This window comes from Nasonia vitripennis, chromosome 3 (genome assembly GCF_009193385.2).
Source record: "Nasonia vitripennis strain AsymCx chromosome 3, Nvit_psr_1.1, whole genome shotgun sequence".
In the NCBI taxonomy this organism is placed as follows: Eukaryota; Metazoa; Arthropoda; class Insecta; order Hymenoptera; family Pteromalidae; genus Nasonia; species Nasonia vitripennis.
The window spans coordinates 10,091,161-10,115,551 of NC_045759.1; the positions used below are offsets into that span (position 1 = coordinate 10,091,161).

The window sequence follows — 24,391 nt, forward strand, 5'->3', positions numbered from 1 at the left end:
AGGATTTGGAAATAAACAATGCATCAATGCATATTTTTAAAATATTATACTTTAATTATTAATGAGTCATTTAGTCTCTTACAAATTCTCCATTTCAATTCTGATATGTACATATAAATTTTGTGTTATATTAATTATTACGCAAAGTATTAAAAGTATGTACAATTATTTTAATTTGTAGATAAAAAATGTCACCGATTTCGATTTTGATGCTCGGTGACTTCCTATTCGGTAAGAGTTTGTACATTGGAGTATAACAAATTACATGTACGACAGTCTTGATCCTATACAATAAATTGAATAAAGATTTCAATATATCGTTTTCTTAAATACATGCCATTAAATAATTCAAGCCAATCTTATTACGTTACTCGTTTTATATTATACTAAAAGTTATTTAATAATACTTTTTTCTCCTCGAGTATAACTTTATTTTCGGAAAAATTTATTCGCTCACGCATACCTTTACGCAAAGTTTAGAACTACAAGTAAAGATTCATTTTTGAAGTAGAAATTATCCGATCGTAACAAGAAATAAATTAAACATCGAAATTAACCAGGCATAAATAAAATAATAAATAACTTTGATATCGACAGTTTCATGTGGCATGCTTGTGTTCAGTTAACTGTCCGTAATTTCTTCTATATAAATTATACATCTATCTTACACTTAATAGTACAAGACGTTGAGTTTATTGAGATACAAGATTCATTCAACTATGCAATTGTATGGCTCTAGTGAATTGCGATCACTCACGAATGTCTTCACTGTTAAATAACATCTTCGCTTCAGCTGAATTACCACTAAAATTATCAAGTAGTAGTCAATGCACTACGAACAAAATCTCACCGGGCTATGTGTTACCATCATTCATTAATTCATTCATTAAAAACCTCGCTCAGCAACAGGATCGTTCGTTGTATTTCCATTTTTCGAAGTATAGCAGTAACGTCATTTAACAATATTTAATCGTCCAACGAGTTTTCAAGCTAGGTTCAAGCGGAAAAATGTGTTTGAATATTTGATATGTCTACTTTTGATGTCTCTGTCGAAGCAGCTCGAAATTACATGCCACCAACAGAGAGTGAATGATGCTTACTCCAAACGTATTGACTTTATCCTACCGCTGTTTCTCCACGTAAAAATACGATCGACGACAGTGTCAAAAAAAAAAAAAAAAAAAAAAAAATGAAATTTCATGCTTTGAATGCATGTTTCTGGATCGATCGTTTCTTATACAAACGCAAAGGTTATGGCTCGATATGTTACATTGCATAATATACTCAATGTGTAAAGCTTATGCTGTCGCAGAGGTACAGTGAAAGTGTGTCTCAGCACTCGTAAACTGTATATAAAATTAAACGTTGCCGCTATATGCGTATAAGACCGTCTAGATAAGAGAGAGAGAGAGAGAGAGAGAGAGAGAGAGAGAGAGGGAGAGAGAGAGGGAGAGAGAGGTAGACACGGTACGCTTTACCAGTATTAAAACACGCCCCTCACGCCGACAGTTTTCGTTTGTCGAAATTTAAAACTATATCAATTTTACGTACACACTAAACGCGCACTGAAAGCCGTTACAAAGCAATATATAGAAGCAGCATCGACAGCTCAGAACGATCCCATCGCCCGGGACGGAAGACAGCGAATGATGACCGGCCGCGAGGTGGCTTGCGATCAGGACACGACGCACTTGTCGTCCTTTGCTCCCGCCGACGGCGATCCAGGTCCACCTCCGGAGGTCCGTCGTCGCGCGCACGCCACCGCGTCGTTCGGCACGTAAGCCGCCCTCACGCCGCCGTAGGCGCGTCTCGGTGGAAGCGCGTAAGCCTCGGCGTCGTCGGAACTGCTCGAGGAGCTGCAGGTCGAGCAGCAGCTCTCCTCGTCGTCGGCTCGAGACCTCGGACCCATCGTGCCTGTGGTGCAGAGAAATGTTCAGAGTTAAAATGCGTTTGAAAATGTGCTTGTGCTGTATAAATATATAACGTGATCGCAAGCGTACCCCAAGAAGAGCAGCCGGGCATGTCGTCGGACTGCAAGCTCCTGGACCTGGGCACGTTGTGGTGCCTCCTGCCGGAGTTACACGGCGACGGCGGGGACCTCCTGCCCCTCATCCTCGAGTGCCCGGCCGACGTGGAGGGTTCGTCGACCAGGTCGTCGCCCTGGAAGCGCACTCGTCTGGAGCTGGGTGTGACGGGTTCGTGATGCGAGGGTCCGGGCGCCGGGGGCGGTGGAGACGGCTTCTCCTCGGGAGGCGTCGACGGCGAGACCGAGCTCGACGAGGTCGCGGGCAAGGCCGTGGCTCCGCCGTCCTCCGTAATGGGCGACTCGGGAACGCAGGTCGACGGCGAGGTCGCGGCCGTCGTGACGATGCTGCCGCAGGGCAGTGGTCCCGGAAGAATGTTCGGAAGCTCCGGCATGCTCGAGGCGTGGGAGGGACTCGCCGAGCCCGGGATGCAGCGCAAGGGTTCCCTGTCCCTCGCTTGCATTAGCCTGCGAAAATAAAGCCGTGATTCTTATATAATCGACCATTCAACAAAAGGAAATTAAGTGCACGTGGATAATGCCGCTAAGAATGCAACGAACCTTCCGAGCTCCGAGGCGGACTCCTCGGACTGGCCTCCTCTCTCCTGCAGCAGCCTCTCGAGATTCCTCTCGAGCAGCACGCGGTCCAGCCCGCCGGACCTCGAGCCGTTCTCCCCTGCGGGATCTCCGGTCGTCGAGGCCGGAGGCGAGGGCACGTGAGTCGGTGTCCCCGTCAACGAGACCGACGTCTGCTGTTGCTGCAAGTGGTTCTGCTGCTGCTGCTGTCTGTAGGGCGAGTGCTGCTGTTGCTTCCTGGACATCCTCGGCGAGTTCCTGGGCGAGCCGAGTCCGTGCCGAGGCGAACCCGAGCCGTCGCTCGCCGTCCGCGACGTCCCGTGCCTCTTCGACATCCTGCATCGGATACATAGGGTTATTTTCTCACTCTGCGCTTCTTTTTTCATTCGGGCGCGAGGTGGAATGCCGGCGTCGCGAGATCGTAATCGATCGGCGGATGCGCGCCGATCACATGCATCAAGGACAGTTTTGCCGGTAGGCGGGAAAAATCATTAATTCAAAAGCGCTCTCTCTCTCTCTCTCTCTCTCTCGCGCGCGCTCTGCAATCAACTCGATCCTTTCATACGCATGTAAATAGATCCTCACCTGAAGGACGGCGGCGCGGGAGCAGCTCCGGCAGATGAGTCGCTGGGAGTCGTCGGCGGCTCCCCCTTGCTGCAGGCGATGCTGCAGTAGATGGCTCCTCTCCTGGGAAGAAAGGGACGACCCAGCAGGGAGGTCCTGCAGGTAGCGCAGCAGAAACAGCACTCGTTCGCGTGCCAGTGCTGGCCCTCGTGCGACATCTGGCCCTGGTCCACGCCGATGGGCTCGCTGCAGCTGTCGCAGTACTCGGCGAACGACGCGTCGAAGCAGTGCAGGCAGTAGGGACGGCCGTCCCGCATCACGTACCTCTGGCCGCCCAGCTGCGATTTCGTTCGTTTATTTATTTTCATCATTTTCAAGGATACCATATGGAGAAGAGAAAAAAGCGAGCGCTCGATTCGGAGCGGATTCAATAATTGAGTCTTTAAGCTCGAAATCGGCGATCCATCATCGCTGCGCAGGAGAGTCGTGCAAAAGTGTCGGGGACAGTCGTGCAGCGCGAGTCGACTGACGTCGGGGAAAAAGGAGTCAAAAGAATCGTAAATCGTCGGCCGAGCAGATAAAGATCGCCGAGCGGCGAACTGTAAAGGCGCGGCGGCGATCTCTCTCTCTCTCTCTCTCTCTCTCTCTATCTCTCTCTCTCTACTCTCTCGATCCGTATTATATACACGTAGGCACACACACACACACACACGTACGTGGGATCGGGAGATGCATTCGGTCGCGGAAAACGGGAATCCGATGAGATAGATCCGTGAGCGAGAGATGCCGAGCGGATCGTCGATAAGGAGCAATTAAATTTTTTAGCCGGGTTAATGGACCGGAATCTTTTTTTCCCTCTCCGCGAATAGATGCTACTTTTTTCTCGAATGAGATAAATCCGCGCGCGTGTGGGATACGGATTTACAGTTAGGTGTGATAATGCGCGGGACGACTGATCGAGACTCTCTTCGCGACGCCAAAGCGCTGGACTGAGATTCCGAGCGCGTAATCCCAATAAATTCCCATAGCGCATCGCGGATTTCTTTGCCCCGCTCCGACAATCGACCCCCTCGTCGCTTGCGTAATCTCCAAAGACGGTGATAAGAATCAATCGAAACGTCAAGCGCGCGGAGGAAAAAAGGCCCCGCGGACGAGCTAATCGAGATGGACGACGCCTCGCCGGGCAAAAAATAACATCTCTTGACAACTCCTGCGCGAATCTCGAATTCCCCGCCGGCGCGCGTCTTTATTTAGACGTTAAGCGTTCGAGGAATACAGCCGTAGAAAAAGTTCTCCAGGCATGAGTTTGGCGAAGCTGCGCGGAATCTACTATACCTGTCTGTCGCACTCGAGGCAGGCGAAATGCCTCATGTGCCAGGCCCTGCCCTCGGCCTCGGTGCACTCGTCGGCGAGTATGATCTCGTCGCAGGCGCAGCATCTCGGCTTCAGAGTCTCGGCGTGGTGTCTGCCGCAGTAGAGCCGGCCGTCCCTCCAGAAGTAGATGAGGTCGACCAGCAGCTGGTGGCAGATGCAGCAGACGAAACAGGCCGGATGCCAGAGGGCCGCTGGACCCGCTCGACTCGCGCCCACTGCGATTTCACCCTGGCCGATCGTTCGGCCGCACTCCCGGCAACCGCTGCCGTGAGCTCGCTCCACCTGTGTTGCGTTGAAGAGAAGGATTTTAGCTTGATCTTCTTGATAGAGCCGTGAACGCGCCAAAAGCGGATTTTTCTCATTATGCATACGAAAAGAAGTTGTCGAGTGGCTCAATCGCCGATGGATCGATCGATCGCTTCTCTCTCTCTCTCTCTCTCTCTCTCTCTCTCTCTCTCTCTCTCTCTCTCTCTTTCTCTCGAAGGGAGTAGGTACTTTTTAGACGGCTTGCGGTGCGTTTATACGCGGTACAAACCGCAGTCTGGGAAATTTATTCCCGTTTTAAAAGCGCGCCTTCGCGGTTTTGAGGTTTTTGTATACGTGTATAGGCTCGCGGATACTCGGCAGAGGAATCCGTCTCCGTTGTAATACGCGCAGGCCTCTCATCTTTCCGCTCGCGCGCGCATCAAAGCTTATATCGCAACTCTACGTATCTTCAAAGAAGGTCTGGATAGTTGAAAGTTCGGCGTACACAAATTGAATCGGACTCGCGAAGGCGTACATTTAAAATTCCGTACGGTAGCCGCCGGGCCACGCGAGTTTTACGATTTGAATTGCTAATGCGCGCCGCGGAATCATCCCATGCAATCACAAATTAAATAGCGCCCGAAAAATCAGGATAAAAATCAGCGAGTGTGTATACAAAGTCCGACTAATATCCCCGACGAGGAAAATGGAGCGCTTCGTGCGGTCTATCAGTCCCGATCGGCGGCTCGTCGGAGCGTAACGATAGAGAGAGAGACTCGCGGGCGAAAAAAATGCTTAACCGAGCCCGTAAGTACAATGAGCCTGTGCAGCAGAAGAGGAAGAATACACCGTACCTGACTGGCCTGACCCCGGCCCAGAGCCTCTCGCTTCCGCTGTCCGGCGAAGACGCGAAGCTCGCGCTTCTCCTCCTCGCTCAGGCCGCTGCAGTAGCGAGCCTCGTTGTCGTGGGGCGGTAGTTGCTGGAGCAGCTGGCGAACACGCTCGCGCTCGCCCGCGCTGCCCACGTACGGGATCTTGTCCTCTGGCAGGCCGCTAAAGTACAGGTGGACCTGCAAGAAATCGAGCGTTTATGATTCGAACGGCGTTCGTGTATGTGGGTCCGATGGAATAGTGACTGGATCGACCGGTCGGGACGTATGTGCGTTGGTAAATTGCGACATTTATTATTTTTCGAAAGTAAACCCAAACAGAATCAAATTAAACGTTCTATGCCGTAGGTAATCAATGGTACCAAAATAATTCAGCCGCCGTTTAGCTAATTGATATAACGCGGATTATTCATCGGAGCGCGGTACAACCGAGCGGAAGCACAAAGAAATCGCATAACGTTGTCTAATAAGCTATATACTCTGCGCGTACACATATCGCGCGAAGGGACACGATAACTTATGGCGAAGGAAGCCTCGAGTCTTCCGGTGCACGAGTCTGTGGAGAGTAGCTTATTGGAGAACTGCGCCGCGCAGGTGCCAGGAAGAAAAGGGCTGAGAGAGGGTTCGCCTGCAGTTCCGTGTCTGTGTGTCTGTGCGCGCTCGTATTATGCGAAAACCGCCGTTTCTCGATCGCTGATGGAAGAGGACGTCCATATGGCGCGTGAGTATTGCGATTCGCGAAAGTGGGCCGTGAGAAAACAAACCTCTCGTTACTTAAATCTTCAGAATCCGCGGTAGCAAAAATCGCGTTATTTTTTTCTCGCCTCAGCGACGACCTTCTCTCCCGCTGAAGTACACGCGTACACATAAGCAACGAACGGAGGCACTTCCCTTTCATGTAAATTCGACGCCTGCCACTCGCGGCCTCTCAAATGTCGAGACATCGCCGCGAGAGAGAGAGAGAGAGAGAGAGGCTCGTGTGGGCAGCGCAGCGGCAGCAGGCTTGACAGGTGTTTCTTCGCTCGTACACTCGTGTTTTTCCTGCTGCTACCAACTCTCTCTCTCTCTCTCGGCCGGTGTCAGCCCGCGATAATATTTGCTCGCGAGCACTGCTATTACGGCGTTTCTCGCAAAAATCTAAATGTGTAATAACAGAGAGCCGATCTCGCGGTGGAGTTGAGCTTTTCCGAAGCAATTTTAATCAGCGCGCGCTTATGGCATTATACGATATAATCCGATCCTCGTTGGAATTCCACGCCACGCAGTTCAAGCAAGCTCACCTGATCAGGCCTGAGTCCGGGCGGCACCCAAGTGTACTCCTCGAGGGCGCATCCGCTGTCGTCGTCGCTCTGCGAGTGTCTCTGATGGTGATGCTGCTGCACGAGGGCGTCTTGAACCACCGGCGGTATGCCGCCGCCTCCGGGCATCGGGTGTACCGGGCTCTCGAAGCTGTCGGCCCTCAACGCCGGCGGCGGCTGAGGTTGATGACCCGCCGGCGAGCCGCCCGAAGGACTGCTCGGGAAACCCATGGCCATGGGCATCCGCGTGCCCGGGACCAGCGCCGCGGGACTGCCCACGACTCCCGGCTCCGAGGGGCTCCGCTGGTGCTCCTCCCGCGGGCACCTGCAGCTCTTGCACACCTTCCTGTGGACAGAAACGATTTTCCGGTTATTTCGGTTTGATGCCAGCTGGGAAAATTTAATTATGAGCGACGATGTTCCTTAATACGCTGGAACGGAGCCGCATAAACGCGGTGATAAATCCGTGGAATGTATAAAGTCGCGATTAATCAACCGAATATTCGCATATGGCCCGCAGAATAGCGACGGCCGCGCGGAGAACGTGATGGTACCAATAATCGTAAAGTCCTCTCTTTATGGGCCGTATATATGCGCGTGAGCGCGCGTGCGCGAGTTGATCAGTAAAAAGAAAGATGGCGAGCTGCCAGAGACGTCGTACAGGCGCGTCTCCCGCATGTACAAAAGGATCCAGGGGAGACTTAAAAAATAGTGTCGTACGGAGTACGCATAGAGCCATCGGAATTCTCGATGCGTCGTGTCTCCACGTAAACGAAGAAACAACAAAAGTCGAAATTCGCATCGCTGCAATATTCCCTCCCGTACGTAATAATTTACGTCGTGCATTAATCGACTGGTTTTTGCCAAAAGGATGATCGTTGCGAGTTTCCCGCCGTTAATCATCGATGGGGGGGAATAATTAAAAGAAAATTAAGACACTCAAAGTCGTACATAAAACGCAGCGCGCCGCATCAGATGTAACAAAGAGATAAAGCCGAGCATATCGGGGAGATATTCGCAGTCGGAGATTCGCCGCGGGCGTCATCGCCACCTGGTTGCGGGGAGCTGCCCCTTTTGAATTCTAATTAGGAGCAGAAACCGCTCGTAAATCAAAGGACACATCGCGCGCGAGAGCGCACGGGCTTTTTATATACCTATACGACACGAAGAGCGAGCGAGAAGTAGCGGAGAGATCGAATTCGAGCCTTGACTTCGCGTGCGCATGTCTCGAGCTTTATGACCGCGTTTTTCCGAGCTGCCGCCGCCTCTGCTGCTGCAGTCGTTTCTCCGGACGTTATCGCTGGAAATCTGAGGATCTGTCTTTACGAGGGATGATTGTGCGGTTGCGAGCGTAGTAAAACGTTCCCGGTATAACCTGGTGTTAGTTTAGGATTTCGTTATTAATCGCTGCTGCTGCTGTGCTTCTTTTTTTTCATAGCTGTGGAAAAAATGTCTTTATTAGAGGCTGAATACATTATAGGCGAGGTGATAGTCGTAACTGTAAAAAAACACGCGTTATCTCGGATGAAAACGAAATGTTAATCGCGTCTGCGGGGACAGCCGAATTTATTACTACGTGTACCGTAAAGAGGATACTCTATGCGTATAGCGAGGACGAACAGGTTTCCGGATTAGTTTTCATCCAATACAGCTCGTAAATTGATGCACGTCATCGTGGAATTATTACTTATTACAATTGTGGTAACATCGAGCCCATACGAAAGAGAGATTTGACGTGTTTTTTTTTGTCTCTTATTCAACGTCGCCGCTCCCTCACGGGACATTTTTATCGGCAACCGTTTCGATTAATTTACGACCATATATAAGGAAAGTTCGAATAGGGAATAGAGGTACATTATGTGGCATTAGACACGCAGGTGTTTCCCACGACATCGATTTTGAGTATACAACGCAGCTATCCAAAAATATTATCCTCCTTATTTCAATTAGAGCGCTGCAGTAATCGCGAAAAACAAACGCTATCTATACAAAACCGCAACTGCGGAATGCCACTCCAGAAAGTTGATATCGCGTGCTATATACCTCTTTCTGTGGCTCAGATACGCAAAAAACAAAAAAATCGTCTGCAGCTACTCTCGCGTTCGAATAAATCGCTGGAACTCTGCCTCAAATATATCTTATCTCCGTACGGGGTCGCCGAGAGGATTCCGCGCGAGATAATTTCATACGCGGACGTTCTTCTATTTTTGAAATTAGCGCGCGAAAAGAGCCGCCGCCACCGCGTAATGCACTTTCCCCCCCCCCCTCTCTCTCTCTCTCTCTCGGCCCGAGTTTTTATCTTAATGGGCAAGGGCAGTATAGTAGTAGGTGTACATATTTATGAAGGAAGATATTATGGCGTTTTCCGAGCGCAAAAAGCTCGAAAAAGTATATATGCGCGGTTAGCGCGAATTATTATTTTTGCCTATATATATGTATACACACACTGCTGGAAACTGGTTAAAGATACGAAAGGCCGCGCGATAAGGAGCACGAAATGATTTTTGGAATTAGTTAATGGACTTTGGCTGTAGCGCCAGATAGCCGGATATTATTTCAATTATTTATAAGTTCTAATGCTATATCTGCGAGGTGTATGTATACTGTGTATACACTACAAGCGCGGGGGTTGCTTCGGCACGAGATATATATAAACGCGCATAATATAACGTAATAAATTAACAATCGCTGGATAAATTTAATCATAGAGATAAATTAGCATTATCGCTAACGATACATACACATACCAGTTCTGCGTATCGTGCAATGCATAGAATATAGTACACACTATCGTGTTAATTATTTCGAGTAGAAATCATTTCTCAGCGATAATAGGCTCCTTTTAAAAAATAGCGTTATACTCCGTTATTATTGTGACAGCATTGGAGATACTCGATATCATCGGCGCAACGAAAGCGAATCCAAAAGTAGAACCGCCAAAAAACAAAAGCAGCACGACGAATATGTATACGGCTCATTAAAGCGTGCAAGGCAGTAGATGCCTAGAAGCCACCCGTAAAACGCGTAATTAATAACGCGCTATATATACACACACGTAGGCGCTGCAATCGCGTGCCGGGGATTTTTCGAATCGCCCGAGTCGGGCAGACTTAACGGAATATCGATGTCCCTGCAGCGCGGATATTTATCGCGGTATTTCCAGCGCAGATTTTAAATCGCGAGGCGCCGCTTTTTTCAGGCCTGATTAACGCCAGCCTCGAAATTCGCGACGATCGACGTGTCGCGCAGTATATCTCCTTACTCGCGCGTCGTAATTGCGGGGAAAATTGCGCGGAAGGAAAAAGGACACGCGGCACGCATATTTATGCGAGAGCAGTGGCGCGGTTTTTTCAGGAGAAGAGCTTTATGAAATTCATCGCGCTTTTGCTTTAATGCGGCTTAATGGTGTTTCGAGGCGAGTCTCGGGATAATTAAGCCTGTGCAGCAGCAGCAGCAGCGACGATGATGATAATGCTTCTGGGTTAGCTTCTCTCTCTCTCTCTCTCTCTCTCTCTCGTCTCGTCGTTATGTGGCTTTTCACTGCGCGGGCTCTCCCCCCCTCTCTTTCTCGTTCTCTCTCTCTCTCTTTCTCTCTCTCTCTCTCTCTCTCTCTCTCTCTCTCTCTCTCTCTCTCTCTCTCTCTCTCTCTCTGTGTAAGTAGGATAGCAGGATCGGAGAGTTTACTGTTAAGTGGAGATAAATAATCCAATTTCGATAATTTCCGGTGCGCGCGCGCTCGTGTCCCGTATACGTTATATCGGCGTACAATAATCGGGACGAGTTTCTCCGGCGAGCGTGTATTAGGTCCCTCCTATAAACTCTCTCGCGAATAAGAGAGATACGGATTGATGATTATCGAAGGTATGCGATCGGTTTAGAAAGTACATTATAACACTTATGATTTGCGCAGTTTTATTTGCGCGCCCGGATTATATTAATTCGCGAGAGATTACGCGCGCTGATATAATGGAAATTTCGCGCGCATTGTGTACAATAACCTGTCCACGAATATTTCCATAACGAAACTGAAAACATTCTTGTTAATCCGACGAAATCGTCGAGTCGTGCGCTCTAGCGCCGTAAAAGCTCTTTTACAGCCCCGACGCCGGCGAGCTCTTCCCTCGTTCCTTTTTCTCGTCGCGGCATAATTTCGAGAGCCGCGCGTGGAAGGAACCGGCGCATTAAACCTCGTAACGACGACGAAGGAGCTGCCCGTTGTAATATTCCCGATTTAATTCAACCGCGCAATTGCGTGCTAATTGCTCGCGCGGTGAAAGCCCGCGACGATCGAGTCATTTTATTACGAGGATACACCGCCGACGTCGGGGCCAAGGAGGGACTTTTATATCAATAATTGCATTCGCCTCGCGATTTGACGAGGAAAGTTTTTGGTCTACTTGCTCGCCGCGACGACGGCCTTTTAATTACGATCTCACGCTGATTAATCCCGCAGCGTAAAACTTTCCCGGGCATGAATCACGTCGAGAGCCGAGGAATTTATCGGTGAAATATGGAAAGCCACGGCCGGCGCGCATCGATCCGAAAAATCGATATTTTATCGAACAATGCCCCGCGCGCGCGGTGTGCATAAATCACTAGCCGCATCCTCGTCGCTTTTAATATCGTGAGCTCAATGAAATTTTATTCGTCAAGCGAGAGAAGAGACGACCTCGAGTCGCCTTGCTCAACGCTCGTTATAACGCGCGACGACGACGACCGGTCAGATCGGTTTTCGGGGCCGATTTTTTCCCGCCGCAAGCGCCGCGCGATGAATTATATCCCTCGGCGGAACTTTTAGAGTCGCTGTGCTCCAAATTGCCGATGGAGAGGGCAAAAAGCAAGAGGAATCCGCAGGTGCATAACGGGGGAGACCTTCGTGGATGAAACTCAATATTCGCGCATGTGTGTATACACTCCAGCGGTTTGTAATACCGATAAATCGGTGGAGCGCGAGAGAGTATAGCTCAGCGAGATTTTATATTATTCCCGGAGTTATGCATCGCAGCACGGAGGTTTATGCTTGAGAGGTATGAGGCAGTATATAGGAGTCGTATATTACGGAAAGAGACCGCTCGCGGTCGTTCCGACGCGAGAAAATTGTTTATTATTGTCGTTTAATCCAGGAGATACGACCCGTTGTTTTGTGTAAAAAAAGCTGTGCTCGTGAATGCGTAATGTCCTGTATAGACAGCTTAAAACTGGGTTAATTATCGGGCTCGCTCGACGCGCACATAAAGTCATTAAAATTTGATTTTGAATCCGCGACAAAGAAACCATACCTTCCTCCCCTATACCCCACAGCTCTTTCAGTGGCGAATCAGATCGAGTCGCTCCTACACACACATAGCTATGCACAATGGGGAACGGATCGGGACAAGAAACCGAGCCTCAATGCGGCTAAGGGCCTCTTCGCGGTTGTATGTATATGAAGAGATCGGTAGCCGCCGAGAGCGAGGCATTGAAAATATCGAAATCCGATAACTGCATAACGGCCCGAATAATTTTCGCGCACACACCCCGTGCGTGTGTGTCAATTTTATTTAACTTGAGAGCTGCTCGGCTTCCACCGTAAAAAGCTGTCCGATTCGACTCGCGCGCGCGTCTTCGATCGTTAGAGCTGTTATTGCGCCGTTCGTGCGGCGATAAAAGGAACGGTCTATTGAATTGAAATTCGTGCGCGATTTTGTATTTCCCGCCCAAAGAGGGATTATTATTGTCGCGCTCGCGGTTTATTATATTGCGACGGACGCGTTTATCGATCGCTCGTTATTGGGGTATTTATCGGCGATTCTCCGCAGGCTATGGACGCTGTACTTATTACAGCTGAAATGGAGCGAGTTGTCCGTCTGGAAACAAATGCGGATACGTAATACATTGTCGTGAATTTTTCCCTCCGCGAGCGAGCGAGCAATCGACTTCTGTGCGCGAAGAAGAAAACAACGCCGGGTCGTTTCTTTCTCTGGACACCGACAAATGATTTTCAGCAAACGATAACCGGTTCGCGGCTTCTGCTTGTATTATCCCGCAGCCGCGCGCTCAGCTCAACACAAAAGCCCTGATTAATTGAAAGCCCCCTAGAATATCTCCAAAGACTGATGCGGCTCATTAAAATAATCAGGAATAAATACGAGTAAATAACCAGCTGCCCTCGTACATATAGTCGTCCCTAAGGCGTGTGCTCGACTGCATATACTATGTATAACGCAATATTTATTGCCTTCGATTTTTCGTCCCGCGCATAAATTTAAATGTTGCATCCGATCGGCGCTGGTGTATCGCTTACCCTCGCTCTTCGATTGAGCCAGAGCGAGAGAGCTACAGCTTACGCTTCATTAATCGCGCGTGTGTGTGCGCGAGATGCCGGAAAAAGCTCGTGTCACTGCTCGGCGCGCAATGATTTATTCGAGCTAATTTCCCGCAGCACAGGCGTAGTGCTTTCTTTTTTGTCGCCCGTAGGGAATGTATCCAGTGCGTCGATATTCATATACGCAAGATATTATTGCACTATACTGGTGTACATGAATTATTATTATATGCGCCGCGCGTTCCAGAATAGCCAACAGTTTATCTTGAAGTTGTTAGCTCTACGGGCGGGGGATGACATATATAGGATATCGCGCTCCGCGGGTATGTAGCTCATACACAGTGTACGTCATTTTCTTACAAAGCTATATAGGTGTGCCTTCAAAATTTGTTATTCCCTTCCTTGCCAAGAACTGTCTATACTCTTACATCCAATTATAAATTAATGGCGCACTCGAAGGCCTCCCGATCATCGGGACGAATTAGAGCCGGCTCGTAAAGCAAAGAAGGAAGTAGTAGAGACAAAAGAATGTGTGCGCGAGAGCACACAAATGGTCAACGTTCTTCCCGTCGCTCGTGCGCAATTTGAAAGCTCTCGAACAATGCAGCGCGGTCAAGAGTACACACACACGCGGAACTCTCGCTCGCTAAGAATAACAATTATCCAAATAATAACAGTGAGACTTACTCGGCGGCAGGATTGCCAGACGCATTCCTGAGGATCTCGTCGAAATTCCGCTCGGTCACCCTGAGCGTGCCCTTTTCCGGGACGTGCTGCGGCGGCTGCTCGTCCCGATGGATATCAACGATACACTCCCGAGAGCGAGCCTCGTTTCTCGTGAGGAACTCGACGCACTTCTCGGTGGGACTTGCCCTGGGGGTCGAGAGAGCCGGACACTCGCTCTCGGTCCTAGTCCTCAGGAAAGCGTCGAGGTAGTGCTCGTCGCTCGTGGGCAGTTCGTAGACGGCCGGTTTCCAAGGACTGTTGTCCGAGGCGCTACTGGCGGGTTGTTCGTCGGCGATGGAGACGCCCGCGGGGTTGACGATGCCGTTGCTGTACTTCTTCGAGTAGAGCTTGCGCAGGTAGGCCTCCTGGTGGCTGCGGGAGGCCCAGCAACTGGGGGTCCACCAGCGCTTCGAGCCGAAGACGCCGGAGGTGCGGCGCTTCAGGGCCAGACTGGACATGATGGTGTCCATGGCTTTGGTGTTGCTCTTCTTCGAGTTCTGATGGTGCTCGTCCTGCTTACCGGGAACGGCTGCGTTGAGACCCTCGACCGTCATTGTCCCTCGTTTTTTTTTTTTTTTTTGTTCGATTTCGTTCACTTTTTACACTGTCACTGTTTCACATGGTTCCTGCACCGAGCGGTGTTTCGTAAGAACTTTTTCATTCGGCTCACTCTGTGTGGATGAAAATTAAAAGCCACTTAGAGAACGCTGAGGTTTCCGAGGGAATATTCAGCGCCGCGATGAAAGGAGAGATTTTCTTTTTCCGCAAGTAATCCTAACTCCCGACGGCTAAACGAGTTATCGCGCATACGCACGCACGCACGCAGGAGAACAATGGTCTCTAAAACCGACACTTAGTTTCATCCTCGCGCGCAATGACAATCTCGAATCGCCGCAACGTTTTCTTCATCGAATCATATACGCGCTCTGCGCTATCACCCGCTTTTTTAACGTAATCGCCGAGATCGCAATCGCGGCCCACTGCAGTGCAGCGCTAATTTCTTTCGCACACACACTGTGTAATATACGGAAAGATCCTTAACTCGCCCGTGTTTTCTACGACTACACACACACACACACACACACACACACGAACACTATGCACACAGAGAACTTCCGGCATTCCGAGACGATGCCGTCAGCTAGCTGCCTCAACGGGAGTTTTCGATTCGCGAGCTTTCTTTTTTCGAGACTCTTAATTTCGTCGGCTTTGCTTTTATATAGTATATATCGTTCCCCCTTATACACGTGAGGATCCGTCCGGATTCTTCGTTTTACGGCTCATTTTCGCAGGATGAGACGCGAGGCGAGCTGCAACGATGATGAAAGCTACGTCTTGTTGATTGCCCGATGGCTATATCGCTGATAAATTTCCGTTATTATTATTATATACACCCGATCGCGCGTTTTCCCGATCCGGCGTATATATAAATAGCGGCTCTATTAAAGCCGGATTTACAATCGACGAAAGGGCAATTTCGAATTCCACCGCGATTTATCAGTTTGGCTCTATCTATTGGCTTTCGAGATTTCGACGCATTCGGTGTATGATATATTTCACAACACACACAGAGCTCAGAGAGAAATCAAAGTGCCGATTTTATCTGCGCGCGCGCGTGGAGGCTTTTCAAATTGATTCGGCGTTGCGCACAGCGATGCGAACGCCCAACTTCAACAATCTCTTTAGATTATTCGAATTAATCCCCCGTAGATCGATCCGTCTACCGCTATCTCTCGAGAAATAAATCAAGGGGAATACGACCAAGCGTAAAAACGCAAAACAAACTCGTCTGCAGTTAAAAATCCTCCGTAAACTGCACACATCCTCGTAAAACGACAAACGCGCGCGAACACACACACACGGGCGGGCAGACGGGAAACGAGCATTCTTGAGAAAGCAAGGCAGCGTTTAAAAAAAAAGGGAGTTACTTAGGAGCTCGTTTCTCACGGGCAGAGCAATTAGGCGCCTAAACGGAATATACTCGCGGAGGCGCAGCGGTCGCCTCCGGTCGTAGCGCGCGTATGATACGTATACGTATAACTCCGCGGGGTTGAATTAATCATCGTTTTCGAGAGCGCGCGGGAATTTTAATGGGTCGATCCGATTTTTCGAGATCGAGAGCGAGTGAGAGGCTTGCGGTACACGCAGTATTGGCTCAGCGTCTATAGACATATATATATATGTGTGAGTTTCTTGCCCGGTATTATCTATTAAAATCTCATTTGTACAGTGACTGGCAGCTGTGACTCTTCATTAAACTCCCCGTAGATATAAGGGGAAAACAATTACGGTTAGCGTTGCGTAACGCCGATTTCTACAAAAACTCCAGCAAGCTGTGTACATTTCGTTCGAAACACCCTGTACATAGCAGCGTTCGGGAAGAGAGAAAGATCGGCAGGCAGAAAAACACGGCGATCGGTACGAGTATAAGCAGAAACGCGCAACAGATCGTAAAACCTCTCCGCGCACGCCAGAAAAGCCCCTTTTCACGGAATGCCCGTCATGAAAATATCGAAGGGATCGGCTGTCGATCGGCAGGCACGCGATCGGCTACTATAAAACCGACGCGCGCACACGGACGAGGAGAAAGAGGCCGTCCAGGGAGGAGTCGCTTCGTATGTATAACCGGTAGTAGAGCCCGGAGATTAACGTTTTAATACGGCCGCGCGCGCGTATATAGAAGATGGCCGCGGGGATAGATAACGTCTCCTGCGCAGTGTTATTAAGCCTGATCTTTTATTCCGCGTCAGCGTTCCGCGAACCTCGGGAGATCGACACGCCGGACGTGCGCCGAGAGACTCTGCTCGATCTGTGTGTGTAGAGGAAAAGAGAGATAATGCCATTTATTAAGGAGAGAGAGAGAGAGCAGAGCGTATGGGAAAATCAAAGGACTCTATCGAGCCGAACAAGAAGATCGGATGGATCGCAGCGTCGTTTAAAGGTGCACTGAACTTTCCAAACTTTCTCCTGTGTGCTTCGCACGTGTACGGCTACTCGCCGCACACAATCGTCAAAAATATACTTTTTTGCCAGCGGTGCAATCATCGAAAAATTCCTTCCTGCCCCGGGGCAGCTGGTATCTTTCGTGATGCTTCGGCGCGCGAGAGCAGTGGCAGAAAAGGACCGGCTCTTATTTTCTGCGGAACGCCATTGTTCCATCGTCGCGCGAACACACAGCCTCGACCTTGGATCCCTTGGGCCGGACTCTATCATTACCGGCCGATTATCTTCCGGCTGCTCGGAGCTGCAATTTCTTTTTATCGCGAAACGCGCCGGCCCCAGATGAAACGCGATGGCCCGGAATACGTGGAAACGCATTAGAGCCTCCGAGAGCTGAGTTGGTTTATTGGTTTTCGGATAGGCCCTATATTGTGGAGGTCGCAGCGTTGGATTATTCGAGAGCTATAGGTGTTGCGATAATTTTCCTCATTTTCCATTATACCAAAAACCCTCGCGGCGGCGAAGTATTCAACAGATTTCCTTTATCCGCTCGCGTCGCTACCACGTGTATAGCTGCCGCTTCTGCTGCTGCCGGTTAATTAAGCTCGCCTGCGGTTCTCGCGGCGCGCAGCATTCTTGTTGCGGACCCGCCGACGATGCCCACCGATTATCTTCATCTTTTCCCTCTTTCTCTCTCTCTCTCTCTCTCTCTCTCTCTCTCTCTCTCTCTCTCTCTCTCTCTCTCTCTCTCTCTCTCTGCCCGCTTGCTATATACGCTGCGTATGGGCCGCATCAGTCGTGCGTGGAAGCCTACTTTGTTCTTTTCGCCGATGCGCGCGCAAGGGCCGTAATTGCTTTTGTTTATTGTGCGCGAGAGACGCGACGATTCTCGAGGCTGATTTGTTGGCTTTATAGCTCATTAGCTGCTTCATCGCTCCTTTGTAATAACCCTTTTTTTTCGACGACTGCGTGATTGTATGCTCGTTTGAATTTTTCGAAGCGGGTTTCTAGAAAATTTCCCCGATTGAGTCGTATGTGTAGATAAGATTCATCGCGATCGGCTCGGATCTAATACACGAGATACATCGTCATCGGCATTGAGGAATGGAGATACAGCCGAAATGAGCGGCTGCAGTGGAATGCGCCGGCTGTATCACCTGCAGCGATGCGCCGTTGTGTATAGCTTGTCTTTGAAATACTCCGTGTGGCGATGCATGATGTTTTTATGTGAAAGCCGCATCCATATGGATTTTCGGTTTCCGAGAAGCCGTTACATTCCTCCTCGCTCACGACGTGTTTATCTTCTAGTAGCAATAGTCCTGTCTGCCCGCCGCGTAATTTACTCCGGTGGAACATATATTTCTCGCGCTCGAGTATAATATATTTCTGAAATATCTCGGAATCGAATCACGCGCTGCCTCTCCGATAACATAACGCGCGAATACTTGTGTTTTTATTGTTATATTAGATCGCTTAATTGTATTTAATTGAAAAGCATCTCGCCCACGCTATTTCCACAGCAAAACAAGAACAAGTAGACGCGCGAGTTCGAGATAACTAATAGACCGACAAAAAAGGTGAAATGCCTCGCGTTCTTGTTTACAAGTCACTCGGGTGAGAAGGAGACACCGGATTACGCATCCCTTATCTCTCTCAGCCCGGAGCTCGTCCTTTTCATCATTCAATTTGCGAATGCTTTATGCGTATCGTCCGCGCGCATTACACATACGCTTCCATATCTCCCATTTCCCTATCGCAAGAGAGCAGACTCTCTGCCTTCCTCTCGTTACATTTCCCCGATAGGATCTCTCTCTTTCGATAGGATCTTCGCACTTCTGTGCGATTAATTTCCTCTTTCTCTCTCTCTCTCTCTCTCTCTCTCTCTCTCTCTCTCTCTCTCTCTCTCTCTCTCTCTCTCTCCTATACACCATATACGTAAAGCCGAAGAATTAATAGATCGCTGCGAGCTGTTTATCGCGCATCTCGCTCTTAGATACGAGATCGCGAGGGGATATTTAGACGAAGCGCGAAAAGATGAAGGCCTCTTTGCGTATGAAAAATCTTTCGGCGATAAAACGGTTTTAACGTCCGCACGCTAATTAATGTTTTTTTTTTTTTTTATCATCTTACGATGATATGAAAGTCAGGATTCCGCAAAGCACACACTTGCGCGTCCTTGCGTTGACATTTTTCTTACGAGAGGCTTTACGGCTCGCTCCGATGTGTATTTTTCCGAGACTCTCGAGGATCTTAAAATAAACAAACGACGAGGGAGAAAGAGATGTTCGAGAGACACTCGACGACACGGATTCTCTGCGGCTCTCTTGGGATTATTTTTTTTTCGTTGCGTGTATAGCGCGCATTCGTTACTAGAAAATCTCTCCTTTTTCGGCGACGTGAATATTCATACTGTAATTACAAGCTGCACACTCGTCGCTTTATATAAACAATAAAAAAGAAGAAGGCAAGAAAGATCGAAAGTGTGTACGAGATAACGAACTCGCTCTCAAAACCCACAACAATTAAGCTCGCTCGCGCGTGCGATTAATTAGCGCAAGAAGAAGCGAGGAAGAAGAAGAAAGAAGAAGCTTAGCTCGCTCGCGAAAAATCGACACCACGATGAGCGCACACGTGCACACTACTACTGTAATGCACGTGTGGTGTGAGATGAGAACGAGTGCGATCCTCGGAAACGAACCATATACATCCCGCGTTGCTGATGCGCTGTGCGACTGTACACACACCACTTTCCTCCTCCTGCGGATCCGCGCGTTGCGTAAACGGCGACGTGCTTTTTCCCTCGCGAGCGACCGCTTGCGATGCGTGTATATCTCTATGTATATATGTACACGAAAAAGAGGAAGCAGCCGGGGGAATCTCACAAAGTATGTAAGACGCACGTTTACGCACACACGCGATATATTTCCGTTCTCGCACTTCTCGCGAACTCTCTCTCCTCTTCACAACTGCCTCTTCTTCTTCTTCTTCTTCTTCTTCTTCTTCTTCTTCTTCTTGTGGTATAAGGTAGGCAGGCACTAGACTTCACACGCCGCTCGTCCGTCCGTGAAGCGCTGCACTTTCCTGCGCCGTTTTCGAAGGGCTCTCTACGCGCACTGCAGGTAGGAATATGAGAATTTTAAATTTGCCGCCGCCACCGCCGACCGAGAATAAGCTTCCTCATGAGCCGCGAGCGCGCGTTACTATTACGTCGAATGGATGGAAGTCTGCGTTTCCTCCATATAACGCAAATCTGCGATAGATAAGCACCGCTACGAGTGTATACGCGCGCGACCACTCCGTTAAATCCAGGTCTCCTTTATAGAGAGAAAGAGAGCCATATGCTATTTATTTCGCTGCCGTAAAGTGGAACAGTTTCCAGATCGGCTGCGAAAAATTCAGAAAAAAACCACGCGAACGACTAGTCTAGCCTAGCGTCGAGCTGCAGGTAATTCCATTAAGCTCGGGCGTAATGGGCCGCGATAAATCAGCCGATCGATTGATTCGTTCGACTGCCGCGGCGATCATATCGAGCGTGTCGTCCGCGTGTAAACGGACCCACTATCGCCCGCGACTCGTTTGTATTTTTCTCGCCGAACAGAGAACGAGAGAGAGAGAGAGAGAGAGAGAGAGAGAGAGAGAGAGAGAGAGAGAGAGAGAGAGAGAGAGAGAGCGAACCAGTACGCCCTGCAGTGATTCATTAGATCCTATGGCACTGCGGCAGCCAATATAACGTATAGTGTGTAGGTCGACCAGACATAGGTATGCGCGTACGTGGGACGCGATATGGCGCGAAAAACTCGCCCGACGACGCGAGTCGACTCGCTCGCTCTGCACTGTCTATATTATAATACTCGCTGCAGTCGTATTATATGTAGTCGTCAACGCGATTTTCGGATAAGCCTCCAGTTTTTCGTTTTCACGGCGCGACGATTTTTCGGATTTTCTTCGCAGCAGCAGCACAGAGCCGATAGCTGGAAACTGATAACTGCTTTGATCCTCTCAATACCGCGGGTTATTCGCGGGAATTCAAAGGGGCCGATATTGTGTTTGACAAATACACGGTATATTATTGCTTTCGGAGTAAAAAGAGAGTATATAATACGGTGCGCAATAGAAGCTTTAATACCCGTTGACGATAACTCGTGTGCATCGAAAGTAAACGAAAGCTCTTTGCCGCGCGCGGAATAGTCGGACGAGAGATTATTTCGTCGATTTTTCCCGCTCGAATTAGCGAAATTATTCCGCTCGTATATTCTTGCGCACCATATCGCGATTTGCGATTCAAATGCGCAGTCGGCTGAACACCCATACGTATATACACATCGCGAATTCATTTAAACGATTTCAACCGGCCTTTCGTCGAATGCACGTGCGGCTCCTCGCAATTTATCGCCGTTAACATATTAAATTTTCGTTTCACACGCTCGTTGAGATCGACGCGCGCTGAGTGTGTCCGCTATACACACATGGAGACATCAAAGCGTCCCGTGCAAACACACCGCACAGGTATAATTAGAAAGACGAGATTAATTCTTTTTCGTATAACAACGTCCGCGTCATCGTATTCGGCACTCTGAGCGATAATCAAAGGAAGCCTCGAGCATCGTCAGCAGCGGCGGCTGGCACTCACCATCACAGAACAAAAAAGAAACACCGGAAGGGAACAAAAGCACTGCACTGTAATAACACACGCGAGGAGAGGAAAAAATGCGCGATCCCTTCAGCCGCGACAAATCGTGAGGCTCTGATCGGAGGCTAACCAAAGTCGGTACTGAAGGCGGGAGCTACACACACCGCGAGTCGGCGTCGAAGAAACGAGACAGAAAGCGCGAATGGGTGGAGAGGGAGGCCAGCCCGCGGGTGGGGGGTGACGAGGGGCCCACGGGCCCAGCGTCGACCAACGAGCGCGAGTCTCTCTCTCTCTCGCGCGCGCTGCCGCGAGCGCTAAATGTTACTTTAAGTGTCTTATATACCCGGCGAGTTCGCTCTCTCTCTCTCTCTCTCTCTCTCTCTCTCTCTCTCTCTCTCTCTCTCGGGATATTGTGTACACGTCACGAGTCGGTCTTCTTCCTTTTTTTCTTATTTATCCCGCAGCAGCAGCAGTAGCTTCTGATGGTCGATATTTTTTCGGCCTTGTCGAATTTAAGCCCTGATGGATATTTAATAAGGATTTAACGAGGTTATTTATTATTTTTACGAATGCAGGCCGATTTTTACGAGCGGGAACCGCGCGTTGACGGCTGGATTAAGTCAGCGGCTGCTTGATCTCGACGCGGCGGCATGAGAAACCCTCTGCAGATCGCATCGGAATCCGCGATATTTATTTTATAACACTTTTATTGTCCAGCTTTCAGCTTGGAAGTGACGTTAATGAAGACGAAATAAGCATCGTCGTCGTATTATTATAAGGAATGACTAAGACCGAGCCATTAAAACAATTTCGAGCACTACTGCGGGCGAAAAAAAAGAGGAATTAAGTGCGCATCAGCGATGATCCGTTAAAAAGATTGTCTTCGGATGCGCGAGGGCTCGATAAGATGAATGGATTATGCCACTCGAGCATGATCAATCACTCGCTCATATCCGAATCGTTATTTGTCCGCTTTCGCTCTCTTTTCATACACTGCACACGCGCAGCGAATATTCCATATAAAATATTCAATCTGACGCTGGATTTTTCTTCCAGCACACATACCCCCGGCTAATTCCACGTCTCCTCGCCAATGCAATCTCTCCGTAAAGTCAAACATTTTGCGAAAGAGAGAGAAGCTCGCGCATCTTCTCGACTCCTCGTTTTGGCTTGCCACGCAGTATTTCAATAACACACATTAAAGTGCAATTTCGCCCCAGCAGCAGCGCGAGGCGCGCAATCACTCGCGGGGTCCGAGCGACCGGCCCTTTTTCCGCTTCGTGTATATTCCACCCTTTTCTCTTTCTCTCTTTCTCCCTCTATCTTCGCTGCTTCTTCGGAGACTCGCTACAATTAAAAGGAAATCAATTTTTTGCATATTTGTCGATTCCTCTTCCAGCGCGGAATGCGCATAGCACGCGATATCGAAAATGGAAAATATAAGCTGCGCGCGGAATACTAGCTATGAGAAAGACAGCCGTGTACTCGTAATTCATATTCGAATTAGCATACTATAGGATACGGCTGCAGCCTGTTTATCTATTTTATTATACGAGCTCTAAGCTGGACAATAAAATACAGCCTGTTAGACCTGCGCGCGTGCGCGAGCTACTTCCTACTTAAGCAGCGCTATAGAGAGAGAGAGAGAGAGAGAGAGAGAGAGAGAGAGAGAGAGAGAGAGAGAGAGAGAGAGAGAGAGAGAGAGAGAGAGAGAACTTCGAGGGACGAAAAACTTGACGATCCGCAATTAGACTGTCTAGTTACGTGGAAGTTTTAAGGCAATCGGAAGTGCCGGGCGAGGAAAAAACGCCGGAATATTACTCTCTAGCGCTTCTCGTGAGCCGCCGCACACATCTCCATATGCATTTCTAATGGAACTAGCCGCAGCGGAGGGAGAGAGAGATATGCGAGCACGTATGTAAGGAGGAGAAGCAAACTGGACCTTAAGGCTCGATCCTGCTGCTGCCGTCTCATTCGCGTACGCTTATTTTTCGCCCCCTTATATACTGCAGGAGCATCAGCGTAATATCCCCCTCTCTCTCTCTCTCTTTCTCTTTCCCAAGCTCATTCTCTCGTTCTTTCATTATACCGATTTTCTTCCCTTCCCATAGCCTTAATTAGACACACACACACACAGAGCAAGAGAGAGAGAGAGAGAGAGAGAGAGAGAGAGAGCGAGAGAGAGAGGGAGGGAGCAATTGAATTAAGTGATGCTTAGTGCTGCCGTATAATGCACACACGCGTACGTCCTGATAATATTCAAATATTTTATTGCCCATTCTCTAATAGCCCGATAAGATCGATTCGTACCTACACGCTTTGTCTTGCCCTCCTCTTTGTGAATCGCTGCGATCGCGATGAATTTTTCTCTTTCGTCCACAAAGTAGACTGACTTTTACTGCTTAATATAGGCGCGAGCACGCTTCATTAACTTTATGCCGCTGCTTTCTCGGGACTTCCCGTAGAAATAGAGAAATATACTTATCGCGCGAACGACGCGCGAAAAAACTCGAGCTAACGGCGGTCAGTAGTATACGTCTTGTTTTGCGCGCGCGCAGCTCTATGCAGATTAATGCTAAAACCGAAATCCGGGCTGAATTTATCGTCTCGCTGTACTGTACAGTCGCTTTTCCGAATAGGCATAGAAGCAGCTTCTTCTACAGCAGCAGCTTCGGCATCCGGAGGTGCGATAGCCCAAGGCGAGAGACGACGCCGTGCTCTCTCTCTGTCTCTCTCTCTCTCTCTCTCTCATCGGTACTATTAATATTAAATCGTTCTCGGGGCTGCGAAGCTCTCATGAATACACCTCGCAGATATATG

At 49.2% G+C, this 24,391-nt stretch overlaps 2 protein-coding genes across 3 annotated transcripts in view; one reads left to right on the forward strand and one right to left on the reverse strand.

The window, feature by feature from the left end:
- Nucleotides 1-24,391, forward strand: part of LOC100114497 (ecotropic viral integration site 5 ortholog) — a 51,007-nt gene that overhangs the window by 3,059 nt on the left and 23,557 nt on the right. The gene's annotated exons all lie outside the window — the stretch shown is intronic.
- LOC100114387 (prickle planar cell polarity protein 3) lies at nucleotides 34-22,872 on the reverse strand. Its single transcript, XM_031926583.2, has 9 exons — nucleotides 19,640-22,872; nucleotides 13,963-14,672; nucleotides 6,954-7,317; nucleotides 5,638-5,853; nucleotides 4,499-4,819; nucleotides 3,185-3,501; nucleotides 2,585-2,935; nucleotides 2,001-2,491; nucleotides 34-1,914 (listed from the first exon to the last, which is right to left on the reverse strand). Exons 2-9 carry the CDS (start codon nucleotides 14,553-14,555, stop codon nucleotides 1,676-1,678), a joined length of 2,892 nt encoding a protein of 963 aa, XP_031782443.1. The 5' UTR covers nucleotides 14,556-14,672; nucleotides 19,640-22,872; the 3' UTR covers nucleotides 34-1,675.

Excerpts from the sequence above, each read along its gene's own strand:
- LOC100114387 (XM_031926583.2), bottom strand. The coding sequence starts at position 14,555 with ATGACGGTCGAGGGTCTCAACGCAGCCGTTCCCGGTAAGCAGGACGAG. Across the intron at positions 2,936-3,184 it reads CCCGCGCCGCCGTCCTTCAG|GATGTCGAAGAGGCACGGGA; the intron begins GTGAGGATCTAT and ends TATCCGATGCAG. Across the intron at positions 1,915-2,000 it reads GCCCGGCTGCTCTTCTTGGG|GCACGATGGGTCCGAGGTCT; the intron begins GTACGCTTGCGA and ends TCTGCACCACAG.